The sequence below is a fragment of the Drosophila teissieri genome, chromosome 2L, assembly GCF_016746235.2.
Source record: "Drosophila teissieri strain GT53w chromosome 2L, Prin_Dtei_1.1, whole genome shotgun sequence".
Taxonomy (NCBI): Eukaryota; Metazoa; Arthropoda; class Insecta; order Diptera; family Drosophilidae; genus Drosophila; species Drosophila teissieri.
Window position 1 is genome coordinate 26,037,412 of NC_053029.1, and position 19,090 is coordinate 26,056,501.

The window sequence follows — 19,090 nt, forward strand, 5'->3', positions numbered from 1 at the left end:
GCGGTGCTCTAGGTGCAGTAGTTCTTGCTTGAAGAATTGGTTCATTCTCGGCTTATCCTTAGGTTCGCGTTCTTTAAGTGGCGTAACTCTTCCCTCAGGTTTCTTTTGAGTTCGCCTAGGATGCGACCAATCACGATGATGTCTTCTTGGTACCCAGAGGCATGTAAGGACATTTCCGGTCCAATCCCCAGGTCCAGTGCCCGTTGAAATGTGTACTATGCGAAGTTTAATCCAAACAGCATCACTCGCCATTGGAACAGCCCTTTCCTTGGAACCGACATGATTCTTCCAAAAGGAATTTGCCAGGCCCGCTCGCTTCTCTGCGGCTGAGATCGCTGGCCATTTCTCGCTCTCTGGCAGCATTCCATGCTTCTAATTCCTACTCTTCCGCACATCCAGCAGAACAGCAGCCTCTTGCCCAATGGTTAAGTCCAGCGCACCTGGGACAGGCTTCTTGCGGATTAGCACCTAGTTGCCCCCGGGTGTCGCTCCGTTGTGTCTCTGTGCATTGACTAGCGGCCTCCATAGGGTTGTGTTCTGTCGCCTGGACTGGACCGGGTTAAATTGTTCCAACTTCACCCGAGCCTGATGTTTGCCTGACCATGATTGCAAATTTCGCAAAGTATCCCCTTGGCAGGAAGTATGCATAGAAAGTCTCCACGAATTCGGCCCAAGTTCTCCACTGTCTGCTATTAAAAATTAACCATTTTAGAGCTTTCCCCAGCATCCATTCCGGAATTTCTCGGGGAATCATGTTTACCTCCAAGCCCTACGTGTTTGCGGACCACTCCATCTGCTCCAGGAATTCGTAATATCTCCTCCGTCAAAGCGGAAAGACCATTCCCTGACTTGTTTTGCGATTTCGGGTCGCGTAATCCGTTTGGCTGGGCCTGGGTCTTTCTGGACTTAGCCTTATCTCCCTTCATGACTCTCTTGTTGACCTTCCTGCTGCATTTCCTGCATGCTTAGAAATGCAATGAGGTTCAGGTTTATGCTTGGACCTGGTATATCTGAATAAGCTGCTTCTAATTCTGCCCAGCAGGACAGCTGTAGAACAGTAAGCGTCTGCGTGCCAGATTAAGCAACGGTACCACGCTGTACTTCGGGCCAGGCTAACGGTAAAACAGTGGATCCGGAGACTGGAGACATCAAGGAATAACGGTTAAAGAAGGCCTAGATAAGCATACTGAACGCTAAACGCTGGACAGTCAAGGAGACCGAGAATACAAGTGAACAACGCGAATCAACGAAATGAGAAAAGAAACTTCAGCCGTGAGAGTCAGCAAGTAGCATGGTCGCTACGTCGAGACAAGGAATCTCCGAACTGAGACACAGGTAGCTGAGATCCAATTAGACAAAGCAGGGCCCAGGCGGTCCCAATCCTAGCAAGGACCCGAGTGAGCCCGGTCGACTGAGTCGGAGATTCCGAGGGAACAAAACTGCCTACCTCCGATATACCTCAGAAAAGAAAATATGATCAATACAATTAAAGTTTTATCGATTATTACAAATTTTGAAATTAAATTGAAGGAGAAACTACAAGTACCGAATATAAATATATGTGTTTTCTTTGAATAACCCACCTTTACCAACCCAGTAGGTAAGTGGTTTAGTGGCACTTAAAATTTTAATAAAACAATTTGTATTAATAAAACTTGGATATTCTTATTTTATTTATTAAATTATCTGATTAGTGTTCTAAATATGTATTTAATATGATATTTTACAATTAAGTTGAGTAAATACAGCAAAAACACTTTTGCTAAAGGAATATAAGTAAATATAATTTAAACTTTGAATTTATTTATGTATTTTTAATTACTTTAATAATGAAAATACAACCAATTTTATAGTTGTTTTCTAACCATGTCTGAAAGCATTGCAGATTCATTACTAGACATAACGGCACCGCTGGAATCGTTAGCACTATATAATGTGCTTGTTCCACGCTGAATGGTTCTGTCCTCATAGCGAGTACGTCCCTGTGAAGCCATCGGTCTATTTAGTGTATTGTTTACGTTATTTGGTGAACTTGGTGGAGTATTATGTGCAGTATAATGTTTACTAACAAAATCTTGCTCTTTCCATCCATTTTTTTTATAAACGTCTCGCAAATCATTATGTTGCCACATGGTGTATAAAACTTGACTTGCAAATTTCAACACACAAGAGGTATATTTTTCTTTCCGTTTTGTTATGTTCATAAGTCTATCTATCCCACCTGAATCCAACAAGGAACGGGAAAACTCCGGATTTTTTTTTATAACCTCATTAATTGTTGCTAATACAGCTGTGATTGTATCATCTGATGTATTTTGGTCATGTTGTACATTTCCAGATGGAAGTTTTTGGACTAAGTCACGCATTGCGTACTTTCCAATTAGTTCTTTGTTGCGTTGATCTATAGCCAAATTGCGTAGTGCTGTAGCGACTGCACAAACTACGCGATCCACTTCCATTCTTAGAAGCTCAACAAGTATCGGTAGACCTTTTTCCTTACGCACTGTTGCGCGAATATCAATACTAGGTTGCCAATAACATGCAGACAAATTTTGAATTGCTCCAGCAGCGGCTTCAAGTGTTTCCGGATTAGAACAACTTTGCAACAATGACAAATAGTATTGAACTACTTCAGGTTGCCATAATTGCTCGTATCCCTTGTTTAATTTGTTATATGTTACAAAACTTTTAGAATATTCAGCCGAAATATTATATTCGTTGAGAGTATCGGAATTATTAGCTTCTTTTTTTTTTTTATTTGTTCCAAAACAGCCCAAATTGTCTCCTGAAAAAAAGGAAATAATTATAAAATTATATATTTGCAAAATTTGAAATTAAAGAGTATAATTTTAAAATTGTATCTTCATTAATTTTTTTAAAATTCTTTTTGTCAAAATTTTACGTAAGGCACTAATAAAAAATTCCTTTGAAATATAAAGGGCTTATATCAGGTTTTGGGACGAAAGATTGTTTTGCTTTCGATAATACAAATATATTAAAATTTACTCATTCTGCTGGCTACAAGATATAAAAAGTACAAAAAAGTTAGAAAAAATCAGTATAGCAAGTATAGTTGTAAAACGGTTAACTAGGTTAAGGGGTTTATAAGCTATGGATGGAATTTAGCTTTTTAAATCTGTTTGCCTTATTAACCATTCCTTTTCCTAAAGTAATAAAATAATAGGAAAATATATTGCAAGTAATGAAAAATTAAGCAGATGGGCATATGTAACCGGAATAACTCGCTTATAAACTATCATTACCTAGAACTACTGAAGTTATTGGATCAGACATTTACTGTGATAATATATTGTGGTGATGCATGCTAAGAGGAGCTCGGATCTATTAAGTCTGAAGAGTCCCAAGTTCGGCAAACCAAGGGAGCTTAAATTCACAAATGTATTTTTTAGGTTTGAGCTACGGTTTGAGCTAAAAAATGTCTATTTTGCAGTACATTTTTAGGAAAAAGAAGGGAGTTCTTTTTAATTCCATATAATATTTATTTAAAGACACAAGTGAAAATTGAAATTTAACAAATTTCAAATTTCAAAGATCTTGTAGAAGATCTGACATCGTAGATTGTGTAAGCTATACTGGCCACTAAAAGACTAAAACAGTCTAAATTAAACAAACCAAACATTTTTTTTTTATCGACGAGGAACTTAAATGTTGTCGAAATTCGAAAATTAACCCTGTAAAACAGGATTTTGCAGTCGAAAAGGGTATACAAATGATTTGTTTTTTAAAAGCTGTAGACCATATAAAACTATTTCTTACGTTCTTTAAAATTAATGCTGGAGAGGAAATCGCTCCACTATTTGTAATATTATTATTTTCACAATTTTGAAAGTCGAGAAAATCCCATTTAAAGTTTCGAGAATTTGCTTTAAATCTATTAAAACCAAAAAAATTATTTTTTAAGTGTCTAAAGCTAGTTTCCCCCTTAAATCCCCCGATGTCACCACATCTAAGGTTACATTTAAATCAATAAAATTCTATTGCAGGATCTATGGTTAAAGAAGTTGAATTAGGATTTCTAGACATTTGGAAACAGCTTGGAATATGTTTAAGAATTGGGGGACATATCAATTCCACGGTTTGCACATACCAATTCCATGGAAAGCGTTTATATCCGTAGGAAAAGAAAAAAAGTAAAAAGCTGCCATTGCTGACTTCAAAATCTAAAGTAGAGAAGCTCAAAAATTAAACGCATCCAAGGTCTGAGTTCAGTGCCACTCTTCTTTCCGCAGACCTATCGCAAAATAAAACACATATTAAAAGTCCCATTTGACCGAAATTTATGAGGCTATGTGGCGGTATGTCCCAACTAAACTTAACTCAGAAAATATTTTACCATTTACCGCGTTTTTGCTATTGGTGGCGATAATTTTTTAGTCTGATCTCGAAGGGCTCAAGAGCCGCCTTCAGGCAACTACTGACAGGCGTGTCACTGCTCGCAGCATCAGCACCTGGAACCAGATGAGTCGATGGTCTCAAACCTATGTATTGGTTTACAACCTCTTCATGGTGTTCCCAGTTCGAGCAGCGAAAGTAACGTTTGTGAGTCACAATATCGATATAATTTTTGTTGAACTTATCCGATAAGTAACAAGTCCATATTATGGCCGACTTCCTGCATTAAAGATACGACTTTTCCAAAGGTTTCATGCATATTGCTGTAAAAGGTAGGGAATGTTTTGCAAAGAAGCGGACCGATAGACGGACATGGATATCGACTCGGCCGTTAATACTGATTTGAAATATATGTATATTTTATTGTGTTGGAATCTTCTAACTGAACTCGTTTTACCGCTTTTTAGGGGTATAAATATAAAAGTCTATAAATATAAAGTCTAGTAAAACTGTTTTTTTGGCAAATCGATAAAAATTTACAAGACTAAAAAAAAATTGTTCAAAAGTGTGGGCGCGGCAGTTTTGGGCGGTTCGTAGGCGTAAGGATGGCCGTGGCAAAAAGAGTTTTGGCATATCGATAGAAATTTACAATACTAATAAAAAAACAATAGAGAACGCTATAGTCGAGTTCCCCGACTATCTGATACCCGTTACTCAGCTAGTGGAAATGCGAAGGAGAGTCTTCAGCACTGGCAGTTTGGCAGTTTGTGGGCGTTAGAGTGGGCGTGGCAAAAAGTTTTTTTAGCAAATCGATAGAAATTTAGAAGACTAATACAAAAATGAAAAAATCGATAAAAATTTACAAGACTAATACAAAAATGAAAAAATATCACATTTTTTAAAAGTGTGGGCGTGGCAGTTTTGGGCGGTTTGTGGGCGTTAGATTGGGCGTGGCAACATGAATCGACAAACTTGCGCTGCGTCTATGTCTCTGGAGTCTGTATGCTTAGTCTCAACTTTCTAGCTTTTGTAGTTCCTGAGATCTCGACGTTCATACGGACGGACAGACAGACGGACGGACAGACGGACATGGCCAAATCGACTCGGCTATTGATCCTGATCAAGAATATATATACTTTATATGGTCGGAAACGCTTCCTTCTGCCTGTTACATACTTTTCAACGAATCTAATATTCCCTTTTTAACCTACGAGTAAGGAGTATAATAATACTGTATGAAATATTGGTGTGCGACCCTGAGCCAGGATCGACTACGGAATTATTTCAGCTTAGTCTATTTTCAATTATAGTTCTTGTGAGGGATTTCTTGTCCTGAAAAATATATAATAGACTCCGTTTCCTAAACACTTTTCACCGAAGCAAAACTCAACGTTTGAAAGACATCTATTCAGAGGCCTGACACCGTTGGACACAGAAAGCTTTGGTGATTTCATGTTGCGACTCCGCCAACAAATGCAACGATGTGCATTCGGATCCTCAAAAGCGGAGATTGAGGATATATGTCTAAAGGATAAAATCATAGATGTGTGGGCACCTCTAGACCTCAAGAAAAGACTTCTGGGAAAGGAGCATTCACTAGAGGAAGTGATCGAAGCATGTCAGGTTGAGGAGCAGATCAACAAAGAATCAAAAGAAATGACATCAAGACCAATTGCGGAACCCATCTGTAAAATTACACATCGTGGTTTTAAACAGAGTGGGGAGTGCCCCAGATGTGGAAAATTCGAACACACACAACGACCCATCATGTCCGGCAAGAAATGTGACTTGCAATAAATGCTCGAAGCCTGGACACTTTGCCAGGAAGTGCCGAACTAACTTGAACGACCGATTCCTTAAGAACCAAAGGAATAACCTGAAAAGGCCCCGCACGTATATTCGCTCTGTCGAAGAGGAGGCCACCAGCTCCAAATTCAAAAAGGGCGAAACACATTGCTTTAAAGTGTCAAGCGAAGATGAAGAGGAGTTCATACGATGCCGAGTGGGAGGCCGTGAAATTTCTTTGATTATTGACTCGGGGTGCAAGTTTAACCTTATCAGCCACGCGGACTGGTCTCTGCTAGTGAAGAGAAAAGCCACAGTCTTTGACGTAAGAACTCATACAGAAAAGCAATTCCGAGCCTATGCCTCTAATAAATTACTACGAGTAATGTATATTTTCGAGGCCCCTATTTCCGTTGAGCCGGGTACCGAAGAGATTGCCTCATTTTACGTGATTGAAAATGGAGAACAATCTCTGCTTGGCCGAGACACGGCTATAGAATTAAAAGTCCTCCGACTGGGAAGAAACATTAACCGTATTGAGGAAATGGAGCCTTTTCCAAAATGGAAAAACATTGAAGTAAGCCTTTCCATAGATTATGATGTGAAACCCGTTCAACAACCAGTGAGACGAATCCCGGCAGCGCTCGAGGACAAAGTCATGAAAAAACTGGATGAAGCCCTGAGTCGAGATATAATTGAACCAGTCACGGGCCCGAGTGCTTGGATATCTCCCATCGTGCTTGCGTTTAAGGAGAACGGGGACATCCGCTTATGTGTCGACATGCGACTGGCAAACAAAGCAATCCTACGGGAAAACTACCCATTACCAACTTTCGACTGCTTTATGACCAGACTCAAAGAGGCTAAATTCTTCGCACGCCTAGACCTCAAGGACGCCTATCACCAACTGGCCCTTGATGAATCGAGCCGGGAAATAACAACGTTCATAACTCCAAGGGGACTTTTCCGCTATAAGCGTTTGATGTTTGAAGTAAATTCTGCTCCCGAAATTTTTCAACGCCTTCTCGAGCAGATGCTATCTGCGGTACCTAACGCCATGAACTTCATCGATGATATCATCATCTTTGGAGCAACTGACCTCGAAATCGACAGCGCCGTAAAAGAAGTATGCCAGATCTTCCAGGAAAATAATGTCCTACTGAATAAAGAAAAGTGCATCTGGAAGACAAGCAAACTAAAATTCCTCGGACATATTTTATCCGACAAGGGAATAGAAGTCGACCCTGAGAAAATTGACGTCATCCGATCTTTCAGAGACCCAAAGAACAAAGAAGAAACGCGGAGCTTCCTCGGTTTGGTGACCTACGTCGGAAGTTCATTCCGGACCTTGCAAGTCACACAGATCCTCTAAGAAAACTGCTGAAAACTGAAAGCAAATTCACCTGGGGCGAAGCCGAGAAAAATGCTTTCAGTAACCTAAAGAATCTCCTATCCAAGGTACCCAAATTATCATATTTCAATCCAAGGCATCGAACACGGGTGATTGCGGACGCCAGCCCGGTTGCCCTTGGGGCTGTGTTATTGCAATACAAAGTCGACAACGAACCTTTAATAATTACCTTTGCTAGCAAGGCCCTGTCGGAGGTGGAGAAACGCTACTCCCAAACGGAAAAAGAGAGCCTAGCGCTGGTTTGGGCAGTGGAGAAATTTTACTACTATCTGGCAGGCCTGCACTTCGAACTCGTAACTGATCACAAGCCCTTGGAAGCCATTTTCAAACCAACATCCAAGCCCCCAGCTCGCATTGAAAGGTGGCTGCTGCGGCTCCAGGCATATACGTTCACCGTTATCTATAAATCCGGAAGAGAAAACATATCAGATGCGTTGTCTCGACTCTGTCAACTACCGCCGGTAGAACCAATCGACCACAAGACGGAATACAGCATCCTTCGCGTCGTACAGAGCTCTATCCCAAGATCTATGACAATTCATGAAATAGCAGAGTCTTCCAAGAGGGATGAAGAGATTATGGATGCAATCAGTTGCCTGGAGAACGACTCCTGGAAGCCCGATAGTTCAGTGGGCTTCTACCCGTTTCGGTATGAGCTTTCAGCGGTTGGCTCGCTCCTTTTGAGGGGAAACCGCCTAGTCGTGCCAACATCTCTGAGAGTAAAAATACTGGAGTTAGCCCACGAAGGACATCCCGGCGAGACAGCAATGAAACGCCGCCTGCGATCCAAAGTATGGTGGCCACAAATAGACAGAGAGGCAGAAAAGTTTGTCAAAGCTTGCAGAGATTGTTGCCTGGTATCATAAGACATCAGGCCACCCCCTATGGACAGGAATCCTTTTCCCACTGGCCCTTGGATTTGGGTAGCGTCGGATTTACTAGGTCCGCTTCCCACCAATGAATTTGTTCTAGTCTTCATTGACTATTTCTCACGATATATGGAGCATAAGTTTCTTAAAACCATATCTTCAACTACCCTGGTAGAGGCAATTAAAGAGATCTTCTGTAGACTGGGATATCCTGAGCACCTACGAACGGATAATGGACGCCAATATGTTAGCGAGGAGTTTTCTAACTACTGCAAAGCGTGCGGCATCAAACAAGTTCGAACCCCACCGTATTGGCCGCAAGCAAACGGGGAAGTTGAAAACATGAACAGAGCCCTTCTAAAACGCTTAAAAATAGCATACGCAAATGGGAAAAACTACAAAGAGGAAATCCAAAAATTCGTTCTTATGTACAACGTAACCCCACATGGAACAAAAGGGTCTGCGCCCACAAAGCTGATGTTCAACAGAGTCATCCGTGACAGAAGTCGATATAGGAGTGGGCGACAAGGTGTTTTTGAAAAACGTAGTGTTCCCAAACAAACTTACATCAAACTTCGACAAGACGGAATTTACGGTTTTAGAACGACACAATAATATTGTGGTGATCGAAGGGGGTGGTAGAAAACTAACAAAAAAATGCCTCACATCTTAAGAAAGTCCCAGCTAGCCAAACGTACCCACCCCCCTGCCCAACGCCGCAACCAGATGACAGCTTCCCGGAATCAACCCCTCCCCCGGAGAACGCAGTCCCCCGGGCCACAGAAGGAAGCCTCGGGATCCAGCCCCCCCTGCCGCCATTAAAGCTAAAACTTGTTAATAAAGGAGGGATGTGGCGACCGGCGTTGCCAACAACCAAGCATCGGGAGAGCAGCGACGGGAGAGACGCTACCGATGGCCTAGTGTCTGAGTGATTATTATTACTCCTGAGCGGACTGCCAAGCAGCGTGGATGTGCGAATACCATAGATCGGAATAAACGAACTGAATATATATATATATATATTATCTATAAATCATAACGCGTGTTACTCTTAGTAAGCGGGTCATTACAATCCTGATCAAGAATATACATATATACTTTATATGGTCGGAAACGCTTCCTTCTGCCTGTTACATACTTTTCAACGAATCTAGTATACCCTTTTACTCTACGAGTAACGGGTATAACAAGAGAGAACGCGAGTTCTCTGATACCCGTTACTCAGGTGATATAAGTGCAAAGGAGAAATTTCCACACTGACAGTTTTTGGCGGTTTGTGGGCGTTCGAGTGGGCGGTGCAAAAAGATTTTCTGCAGATCGATAGAAATTTACAATACTAATAAGAAAATGAAAAAATATGAAAACATTTAACAAAAGTGTGGATGTGGCAGTTTTGGTCTATTTGTGGGCGTGGCAAAAAGTTTTTCTGCAAATCTATAGAAATTTACAAGAGGCGGTTTGTGGGCATTGTAGTGGGTGTGGCAACATGAAATGACAATCTTGCGCTGCGTCTATGTCTCTGGAGTCTGCATACTTAATCTCAACTTTCTAGCTTTTGTAGTTCCTGAGATCTCAACGGACGGACATGGTCATATCGACTCGGCTATTGATCCTGATTAAGAATATATATACTTTATATGGTCGGAAACGCTTCCTTCTGCCTGTTACATACTTTTCAACGAATCTAGTATACCCTTTTACGCTACGAGTAACGGGTATAATGAAAAAATATCACATTTTTCAAAAGTGTGGGCGTGGCAGTTAAGTGCGGTTTCTGGGCGTTAGAGTGGGCGTGGCAACATGAGTCAACAAACTGTTGCTGCGTCTATGTCTCTAGAATCTGTATGCTTAATCTCCACCTTCTAGCTTTTATAGTTCCTGAGATCTCAACGTTGATACGGACGGACCGACGGACATGGCCAGATCGATTTTAGTATACCCTTTTACTCCACGAGTAACGGGTATAACCAGGAAAAACAATTTTTCCACAAATGCGATTCTTAATAATAACCCGTTCATGAGTAACAGGCGGTAAACAAAAACCAAAATAAATAATTTTTTATTATTTACCTTTGGATGAGGTTGGAATTACTCTTTCTGGTGTTATAAAAGGATGTTTGTCGTAATTGGGATCATCCACTTCTTGACATCGGTATGAAAGATTTCGAAGTATACATACGCAATTTTCTACAGTTTTATTTCCAATATTATTTTTCTCAATTGATGTTCGCACAACATAAAGAAGGCATTCAACCAAGTGTTCGCAATTACGAAGACATCCTCTTGCATGTTCTCCAGCAGAACTAACATTTCGTAAAACTCCAGAAGCGTTTCGAAATACTGTAGAAAAGCATGTTTCTCCACAACACACTGCATCCCAACCAGAATGAGGCTTAATAACGCTGCAAACTACAGCAACAAGCGCTTCATCAATAATTGACCGTTTCAAGTCTTCACAGGAGGACATATTCCACAATACTCCAGTCACCAATTCTTTTACTTCTGTTTCTTGAGACCGACATAGAAGATGAACCAAAGCTGCTATTCCACCCGCGTTCTTTATTCCACGTTTGTTTTCATCATTTTGTCTTCCGTAAGATAAATTTCGTAAAGCTCCGCAGGCATTCCTGAAATAAAACAAAAAAGAGCTTAACTCCCGAGAAATATCTAAATGTATACATTTAGCTTTATAACATTATAAGATCACTTAAATCTTAATTTATTAATATGATTTCGACAATATTTGTTCTTCTGCTTACTGTGAATTAAATAAATATTTACCGCCAAGTTTAAATTTTTCAAAAAATTGGGCGGTTTGTGGAAGTTACAGTGGGCGTTATAAAAATTTTCTTTGAAAATCGATAGAAATTTACAAGACTCATAAAAAAATGAAAAAATATCAACATTTTTCAAAAGTGCTTTATATGGTCGGAATAACAAATCTAGTATACCCTTTTACTTTACGAGTAATGGGTATAAAAATGTATATTTGAACCGGAACCATCCTGATTCTTTTGGGCCATTTCCGTATTTCATGAGAGGTGAATGGGGGTCTGCGTCCGTCATTTCTGCTTTCTCTTCCCCGATAGCTGCTATATTTCCGAATAACTTTGTTGTTGTTGTGTGCTGTATTGTGGCCTAAAAACCACATAGCAAACGAGAGAGAACGCTATAGGCGAGTTCTTCGACTATCAAATACCTGCTATTCAGCTAATTGGTGTGCGAACGAGGAAGCTGAACATTCTTTTGAGCATTTCGATAGAAATTGGAAAGAAAAATACAAATATTTGGCATACCGTTAGAAATCGGCAAGAAATAAAACAGAACATTTTTCAAAAATGATGGCGTGGCAGACGGACATGGCCAGATCGACTAGGCCAGTAATCTTGATCGGCAAACTCCACTATCGCGTTCTCTCTTGTTTTATCCATCAACATGCCAAAAACAATTTGTGAATTTCTTCCTAGCATTAAAACTCGCTTAGTAATGGGTATCTATTAAGTCGATGATATTGACTTTCCCGCTTTTTCTAGATTTGTATTATACTAGTTACTCTTGCATAAAATCGGATGGAACAGTCCGGAAATGTTTTATAAAAATCTTAGATCAATTTTTTTTTTTTACAAAATCTACCTTTTTTTGTTTTTAATATGGGTGATTGTTTACTTTAATTCATCATTTACTTTTCAGGAAACCACATCTATTTACTTTACTAACTTTTGGCAGTGCGTTTTTTCATTTAGTTTTTTGCATGAAATGTCACCAAAAATGGGGAATCAAGACCACATAGAATCCAGACTACATAGTTTATCAAGGAACAAGAGTTACATGTTAAGTTTGCTATTAGGTTCCATGGAGGTCCGATTCTAAGGTTACTGAAATTAGTTAAAACGGGTTTAACTTAAAACAAATTGTGTAATATAACTATATTCTTCTAAATATTTAGTTTTTTTCTTTCTAATTCTGTTTTTTTTCAATTTAGTCTTTTATTCTTGCACATTTGTAACATATCAAAACAGTTACATAGTTTTTCGATATATTAGTTATAATGTTGTATAAATTTTCGAACTTACCGGCTGTAGAATATGCATTGTTTTTGTATCAGGACGGACCGTCATACATTTTGTTCAATTTTTCTTGTCGTTTATTTATTTAATTTCACGGACACTTGCTCTTCTACACTGCTCACAATTGCAGTTCTAGCTTAAATTCAGAAACTTAAACGTATGGTCAAGAACCCCCAGCTCTTTAACGAAAAGAATAAAGAAGTATGACGACTATTTGTTCAGTGTGGTATAGAATTTATTTGTGTCCCTGACATGTCTGGGTCGATGATTTTAATATTTTTTACAGTGTAGCCAACATAATCTTGATACTGAAGCAAGGAAAACGACCAACTGCTGAGGTGGACTCCTATAGACCAATTAGCCACCTTCAGTCCATTGGAAAAATTATGAACTTGTTGATTCCAATTGGGTTTCCGGATCTAGCATGGCACACTAGAATAACTGCATAGAGTGGTTAAATTTACTTGAGAGGCGATGGAAAGAAAAGAGTACACGGTCGCCGCATCTTGGACGTCCAGCAAGCATTCGATAGAGTGTGGCACCCTGGGCTCCTGCACAAAGTCAAGAAACTCCTCACCCCACCTGTTTCAACTTGTTTCATGGAAGAACGCACATTTTGGGTGACAGCCGATGCATGCAAGTCTTCTCTAAAATGCATTGAGGAAGGCGTTCCTCAAGGAAGTGTTCTGGGGCCAACATTGTAATCAAAACGATGCAACATATGTGTTGGGTCATGCAGCCCCCAAAACTGTGCAGTAGACTAATCTTATACTCGTAATATTGTAAACCGAAGTAGTCAGTGGTAGCAGTTGCGATGCCCATAGTGCAAACCGCTATTCTCGCATGAATTTATCTGTACGGCGCTCATTCCTTCGTCTCTATCTTCTATCCTCTTCGTTATCTACCTACATTAAGCTTGGGCGCAGCATTCGGCTGTCTGTCCCGCCAATGTCACTTCTTCGTTTTTCGGCAAAGACTTAACTTGTGCATTCGTTATAGCTCTTGGTCGGCCCTAGCTGCCAGTATAATTAACAAAATAAACTGTATCGGACAAAAGACAAAACTTTCTTCGGCTACATATTTCTCGCAACAGCTATTGAAAAAGCTCAATAGCTAAACAATATGCTTACGACACTGCAGTCTTAACAGTTTTAGAGCAAAAGACCCATTACAAACACCTTAGTACAGCAAGCATTCAAGTCCAAGATTGCAAAATTATCCTGGCTGAAACACCAAGAAACAAGCTGTCCGTAAAAATAATGTTAGGATCTATAAGTGCATATTAACGCCTGGCCTATTTTATGCTATCCAAGCCTAGCCAGACGACTGGGCAGCACGGCACTGCGAATTGCAGATCCCTGATTAAAAATACGATGAAGACTCAATCGTCACCACCCTCACATGTATAACCAAAGATCCCTTTGGTGTTTTTCATGTTATCTATAGCTCCAACATAATTTAAATCTATATAAATATGTAAATAGCTGTAGATAATTGTATAGGTAAAATTTCTCATTAGATTAAGCTGCCTAGGTGGTAGTGGTACGCTTTTCCTATAAATAAACATTTCCATATAAAGATTAAAAAAAAATATAAAAAAGTTTGCTTGAAGAAATTAATGAGGTTTAATTTTTTCAATTAGTATAAATTATGTTATTTTTGCAATTTTAAGAAACAACGTAGTAATAACCTTTGTTTTTTAGAGGTTTGGAGAGTATTTTAAATGGAATTTAAAAAAAACGATAAATTAAATCAGAATGGTTGCCTTAACCCGCGACGAGCCTTTCAATTAGCTGTATCCCAGTCCCCTAATGAAGAGATAGCCAGCATAAACATGTTTGAGGCATATCGGTCGCCAGGCTACGGCAAGCTAGTATTAGAAATAAACTAATTGAGTAAAATATTAGAATTAATAAAAAAAACAAGAGAGAACGCTATAGTCGAGTTCCCCGACTATCTGATACCCGTTACTCAGCTATTCGAAGTGCGAAGGAGAGTCTTCAACACATACAGTTTTTGGCGGTTTTGTGGGCCATAGAGTGGGCGTGGCAAAAAGTTTTTTGGCAAATCGATAGAAATTTACAAGACTAATACAAAAATGAAAAAATATCAAAACATTTTTGAAAAGTGTGGGCGTGGCAGTTTTGGGCGGTTTGTGGGCGTTAGAGTGGGCGTGGCAAAAAGTTTTTTGGCAAATCGATAGAAATTTACAAGACTAATACAAAAATGAAAAAATATCAAAACCTTTTTCAAAAGTGTGGACGTGGCAGTTTTAGGCGGTTTGTGGGCGTTAGAGTGGGCGTGGCAACATGAATCGACAAACTTGCGCTGCGTCTATGTCCCTGGAGTCTGTATGCTTAATCTCAACTTTCTAGCTTTTGTAGTTCCTGAGATCTCGACGTTCATACGGACGGACAGACAGACGGACATGGCCAGATCGTCTCGGCTATTGATCCTGATCAAGAATATATATACTTTATATGGTCGGAAACGCTTCCTTCTGCCTGTTACATACTTTTCAACGAATCTAGTATACCCTTTTACTCTACGAGTAACGGGTATAATAAAGAGAGAACGCTATAGTCGAGTTCTCCGACTATCTGATACCCGTTACTCAGCTAGTGGAAGTGCAAAAGATAGTCTTTAACACTGACAGTTTTTGGCGGCTGTAGGCGTTAGTGGGCGTGGCAAAAAGTTTTTTGGCAAATCGATAGAAATTTACAAGTCTAATAGAAAAATGAAAAAATATCAAAACATTTTCCAAAAGTGTGGGCTTGGCAGTTTTGGGCGGTTTGTGGGCGTTATAGTGGGCGTGGCAAAAAGTTGTTTGGCAAATCGATAGAAATTTACAAGTCTAATAGAAAAATGAAAAAATATCAAAATAGGAAAATGGCAATGCTGCTAATTCGATATTTGTCTCAAAAAAATCCGTGGATAATAGAAAACGGAAAGCAAAGGAAAAAATGAGGAATGCTTTTTTGCATACTGATTTGCCAATTCGTGGAGATGTTGTGAAGTTGTTTTAATTCAATACATAATTAATGGCATAGGCAACCTTTCAATTGATATAGCTTTCCCTGGTGTAAGAACTTTGAGCGGGTTAAAAAACAAAAGCTAAAAAGATACGCCACTAAACCCGAACGATGGAAATTGTTCGACAGTGAGAAATTAAAGCATGGTCATGCATTTTTGTATAATGGTTCAAAAATCGATTGGGTAAACGATATGATAATCAACATCGCAGAAAATATGTATGACAAAATAAATATCAACCGGCAGGCAATTAAGTTCGCAAATAATGAAGTGCACAAAATATAAACCATCACAGACCGCTTCACCGGAAGGCTACCAAATGCGCATAATCCTGAAGTATAAGACACCGAATCTCAGTCTGAACCTCCCCGAGAACATCACCAAATTTATAATGTGTCCAAAGCCAGAAACTGCCGTTACCAACTGCCATTAATCTAAAACAAGCACGTAAACATAAGTATTTCGTTTGGGATTCAGAAAGCAAAGAAGAGCAATATGCGACATTCTCAACAAGAGAAAATAGTCCTACTATGATTACTTTGTTGCTTTTTTAGAAGCTTGTCAATTATGTAGTGTAAAGGCGTTTTTGAAGTACACTCTACCCTTTACCCGATGCAGTTAACAGTGGGTGCAATCGATCTGCATTTGACCACCTCTGAAGAAGACTCGAGAATATTAACTTTGAACAGTTAATCTGAATTTGGACATCACGCGATTGCGACCATCTACTTTCATACTGGCTGGTCGCGTTTAAAACCGTTCTTAATAACATCTCCAACCATTGTTTTGCCTCACTGTTCAGTGCAAATAAAGATCAGTATTTAAATAGTGAATTAAACCTAGATTTTTGTCATTATCGCTGCAGCAAGTCCCCAAGAGCAGGAATTTGCTTTTCTTTGATTTCCGATTTAACGGCTCAGTCACATTTTGGTGGCCCATGAGGGAAATTGCTGCGATTTAATCGGTCTCGGTGGATTTATTAACAAAGCCCAGCTTTCTCCAACACTATGCTTCCTCTCTTCGATACGTTCATATTCTACAACGGAGCAACGGTTCTGCAAACGACGGACAGAAGGAACACGGATTATCGACAGATTCTGCCCATATAACGGACCAAAGGGTGAGTGCTTGTGAGGTTATATAAGGTTGTCAAATATCTCCCTTCCGCTTTTTTGCTCTTTATTCAATGCTTTATAAAAAGTGTTACAGTGATCGGATTTAGTTCAAATATGCGCCGTTTTGTTCGATAATCTGTTTCCATCTAGACGGCAACTTCATAATACCTCCCTCGTAGAAGCCCCCCTCCTTATTTGCGAAGAACTCGGACAGCCACTTTTCACAAGCCTCTTTTGAGTTCAACTTTACACCACCAAGGGCATTCGCCATGGACAGGAACAGGTGGTAATCACTTGGCGCTATGTCCGGGCTATATGGTGGATGCGATAAAACCTCCCATCCGAGCTCCCGTAGCTTCTGACGAGTCATCAACGAAGTGTGTGGTCTGGCGTTGTCCTGGTGGAACACTACACCCTTCCTGTTGGCCAATTCTGAACGCTTCTGGTCGATCGCCTGCTTCAAGCAGTCCAGTTGTTCGCAGTAGATGGTAGAATTAAGCGTCTGGCCATATGGGAGCAGCTCATAGTGGATGATTCCCTTCCAATCCCACCAAACACACAGCAAAACCTTCCTGGCCGTCAGTCCCGGCTTGGCCACTGTTTGGGACGATTCACCGGCCTTCGACCACGACCGTTTTCGCTTGATATTGTCGTATGTGATCCATTTTTCGTCGCCAGTCACCATCCGCTTCAAGAATGGGTCGAGTTCGTTCCGTTTCAGCAGCATATCGCAGGCGTTGATTCCGTCCAGAAGGTTTTTTTGCGTCAAATCATGCGGCACCCAAACATCAAGCTTTTTTTTGTATCCAGCCTTCTGCGGATGGTTTAAAATGGTTTGGTGACTAACTCCCATCTCCTGGGCGATGTCACGAGATGCCACATGCCGGTCTAACTCGATGTATTCCATGATTTGATCGGTATTTGTCGTCACAGGTCTTCCGCCGGCTGGTTTATCCATGGTTTCGTTTTCACCGGCTCTGAATCGTCGAAACCATTCCTCCGCGGTTCGAAGTGATAGAGTACCATCCCCCAAAACACCATTAATCTCACGGAACGTTTCTCTAGCGGATTTGCCTTTAACGAAGGAAAACTTTAAAATAGCGCGAATTTCGGCGTTAGTGAACTCCATGTTTACACGTCTATAACTGTTGAACGCAATATCCAAACTAATCATGCATAGCGTCGTTTTGTAGGTTATGTCAAGACCTTTCAAATTATGTATAGTATACGAGCTCTGTAGCGCTTTGTACATAGCCGCGAAATTCAAAAGACAAAAAGGCGGAAGGGAGATATTTGACAACCTTATATATGTAATTCCATGTGCGTTGATAAGTCTAACAACATATCATGGGCAAAGAAGATAAAGTTGGTGTTTCGGATTCCGTTTCCGATGGAATGAGATTTTGGAATGGCGATGACAGAAAATGGATATGTTGTTGCCTGCGATCTCGTCGTCAAGCGCTATGACAATCCTAGACTCCAATTAATGCACACTATGTCCTCACTTTACGACCTCGATCCTGTTCATAAGGAGGTTGCCGAAGGATTGCGGCGAGTTTTCAACCTGGCAAACGTCTGTATCAGCGATTTTCGTCGTTTAAAAATAAACATTGATTCCTGGTTAGTGCACCACCTACTCACAAAACTCCCTACAACTACAACGCAAGCATGGGAGCACTCTATGGGAAGCTCCGTCGCGATTCCTACCTTCTCAATGCTAGAGCCTTTTGCTGGAGCGTCTAATCAGCACTGAATTATTAGAGAGTCGCTCTCAGCCAATCTCAAATCGATTCACCACGACACCGGCATCATTTCCAAGGGCAGCCAACAGACCACTTAGCGCCACCCACAGAAACCACAGTTTTCATGTAATCACCGACTCTGGAACCACACGGTTTACGCTTTGCCAAGGGAATCATATTTTGAGACGATGCCCAGAATTTCTCGCCAAGGACTGATTTGTTCGTAAGACGAACGTCGATCGCATCAAGGCATGCCTTAACTGTCTCAGCTCTGCCCACGCGCTTAGCCATTGCAGCAGCTCTCGCAATTGCTTACAATGCGGCCAACGACATCACACGCTGCTACATTTTCCAAGTGTAGCACTCCATCATGCCAACCGAGCTGTACCGCGACAACCAACTGCCAACGGTTTACGTACGATGCAGGGCATCCAACAGAACGCAGCTTACGGCTCATCTGCTCCCTCTAACCTGCAGACCGCAGCTTACGGCTCATCTGCTCCATCTAACCTGCAGAACGCAGCTTACGGCTCAGCTGCTCCAACAGAAACGCAACTCCTCAGCAACGCTCATTACAGAAAATATTGTACAGAGTCTGGGCCTTGCGCGCCGTCTTACGTCAGCGGAAATAACAGGAATCAGTGGCTCTTCTAAAAACAAGTGTCGATACAGCGCTCGCTGACCCCAATTTTACCCGTTGCGGACGCATAGACCT

General features: G+C 40.6%; 1 protein-coding gene across 5 annotated transcripts in view; it reads right to left on the reverse strand.

Moving 5' to 3' along the window:
* Window positions 1-1,672: 1,672 nt before the first annotated feature.
* Window positions 1,673-19,090, reverse strand: part of LOC122611937 (catenin delta-2-like) — a 53,927-nt gene continuing 36,509 nt past the window's right edge. For 2 of the 5 annotated variants that reach the window (XM_043785380.1, XM_043785390.1), the window contains exons 3-4: window positions 10,489-11,045; window positions 1,692-2,785 (exon numbers count right to left, since the gene is read on the reverse strand). In XM_043785380.1, coding sequence (XP_043641315.1) covers window positions 1,848-2,785; window positions 10,489-11,045 — 1,495 coding nt within the window. In that variant the 3' untranslated portion in view covers window positions 1,692-1,847. Of the gene's footprint in view, window positions 2,786-10,488; window positions 11,046-19,090 lie in introns of all 5 variants that reach the window. The other 3 variants (XM_043785397.1, XM_043785363.1, XM_043785371.1) reach the window with 3 other exon arrangements.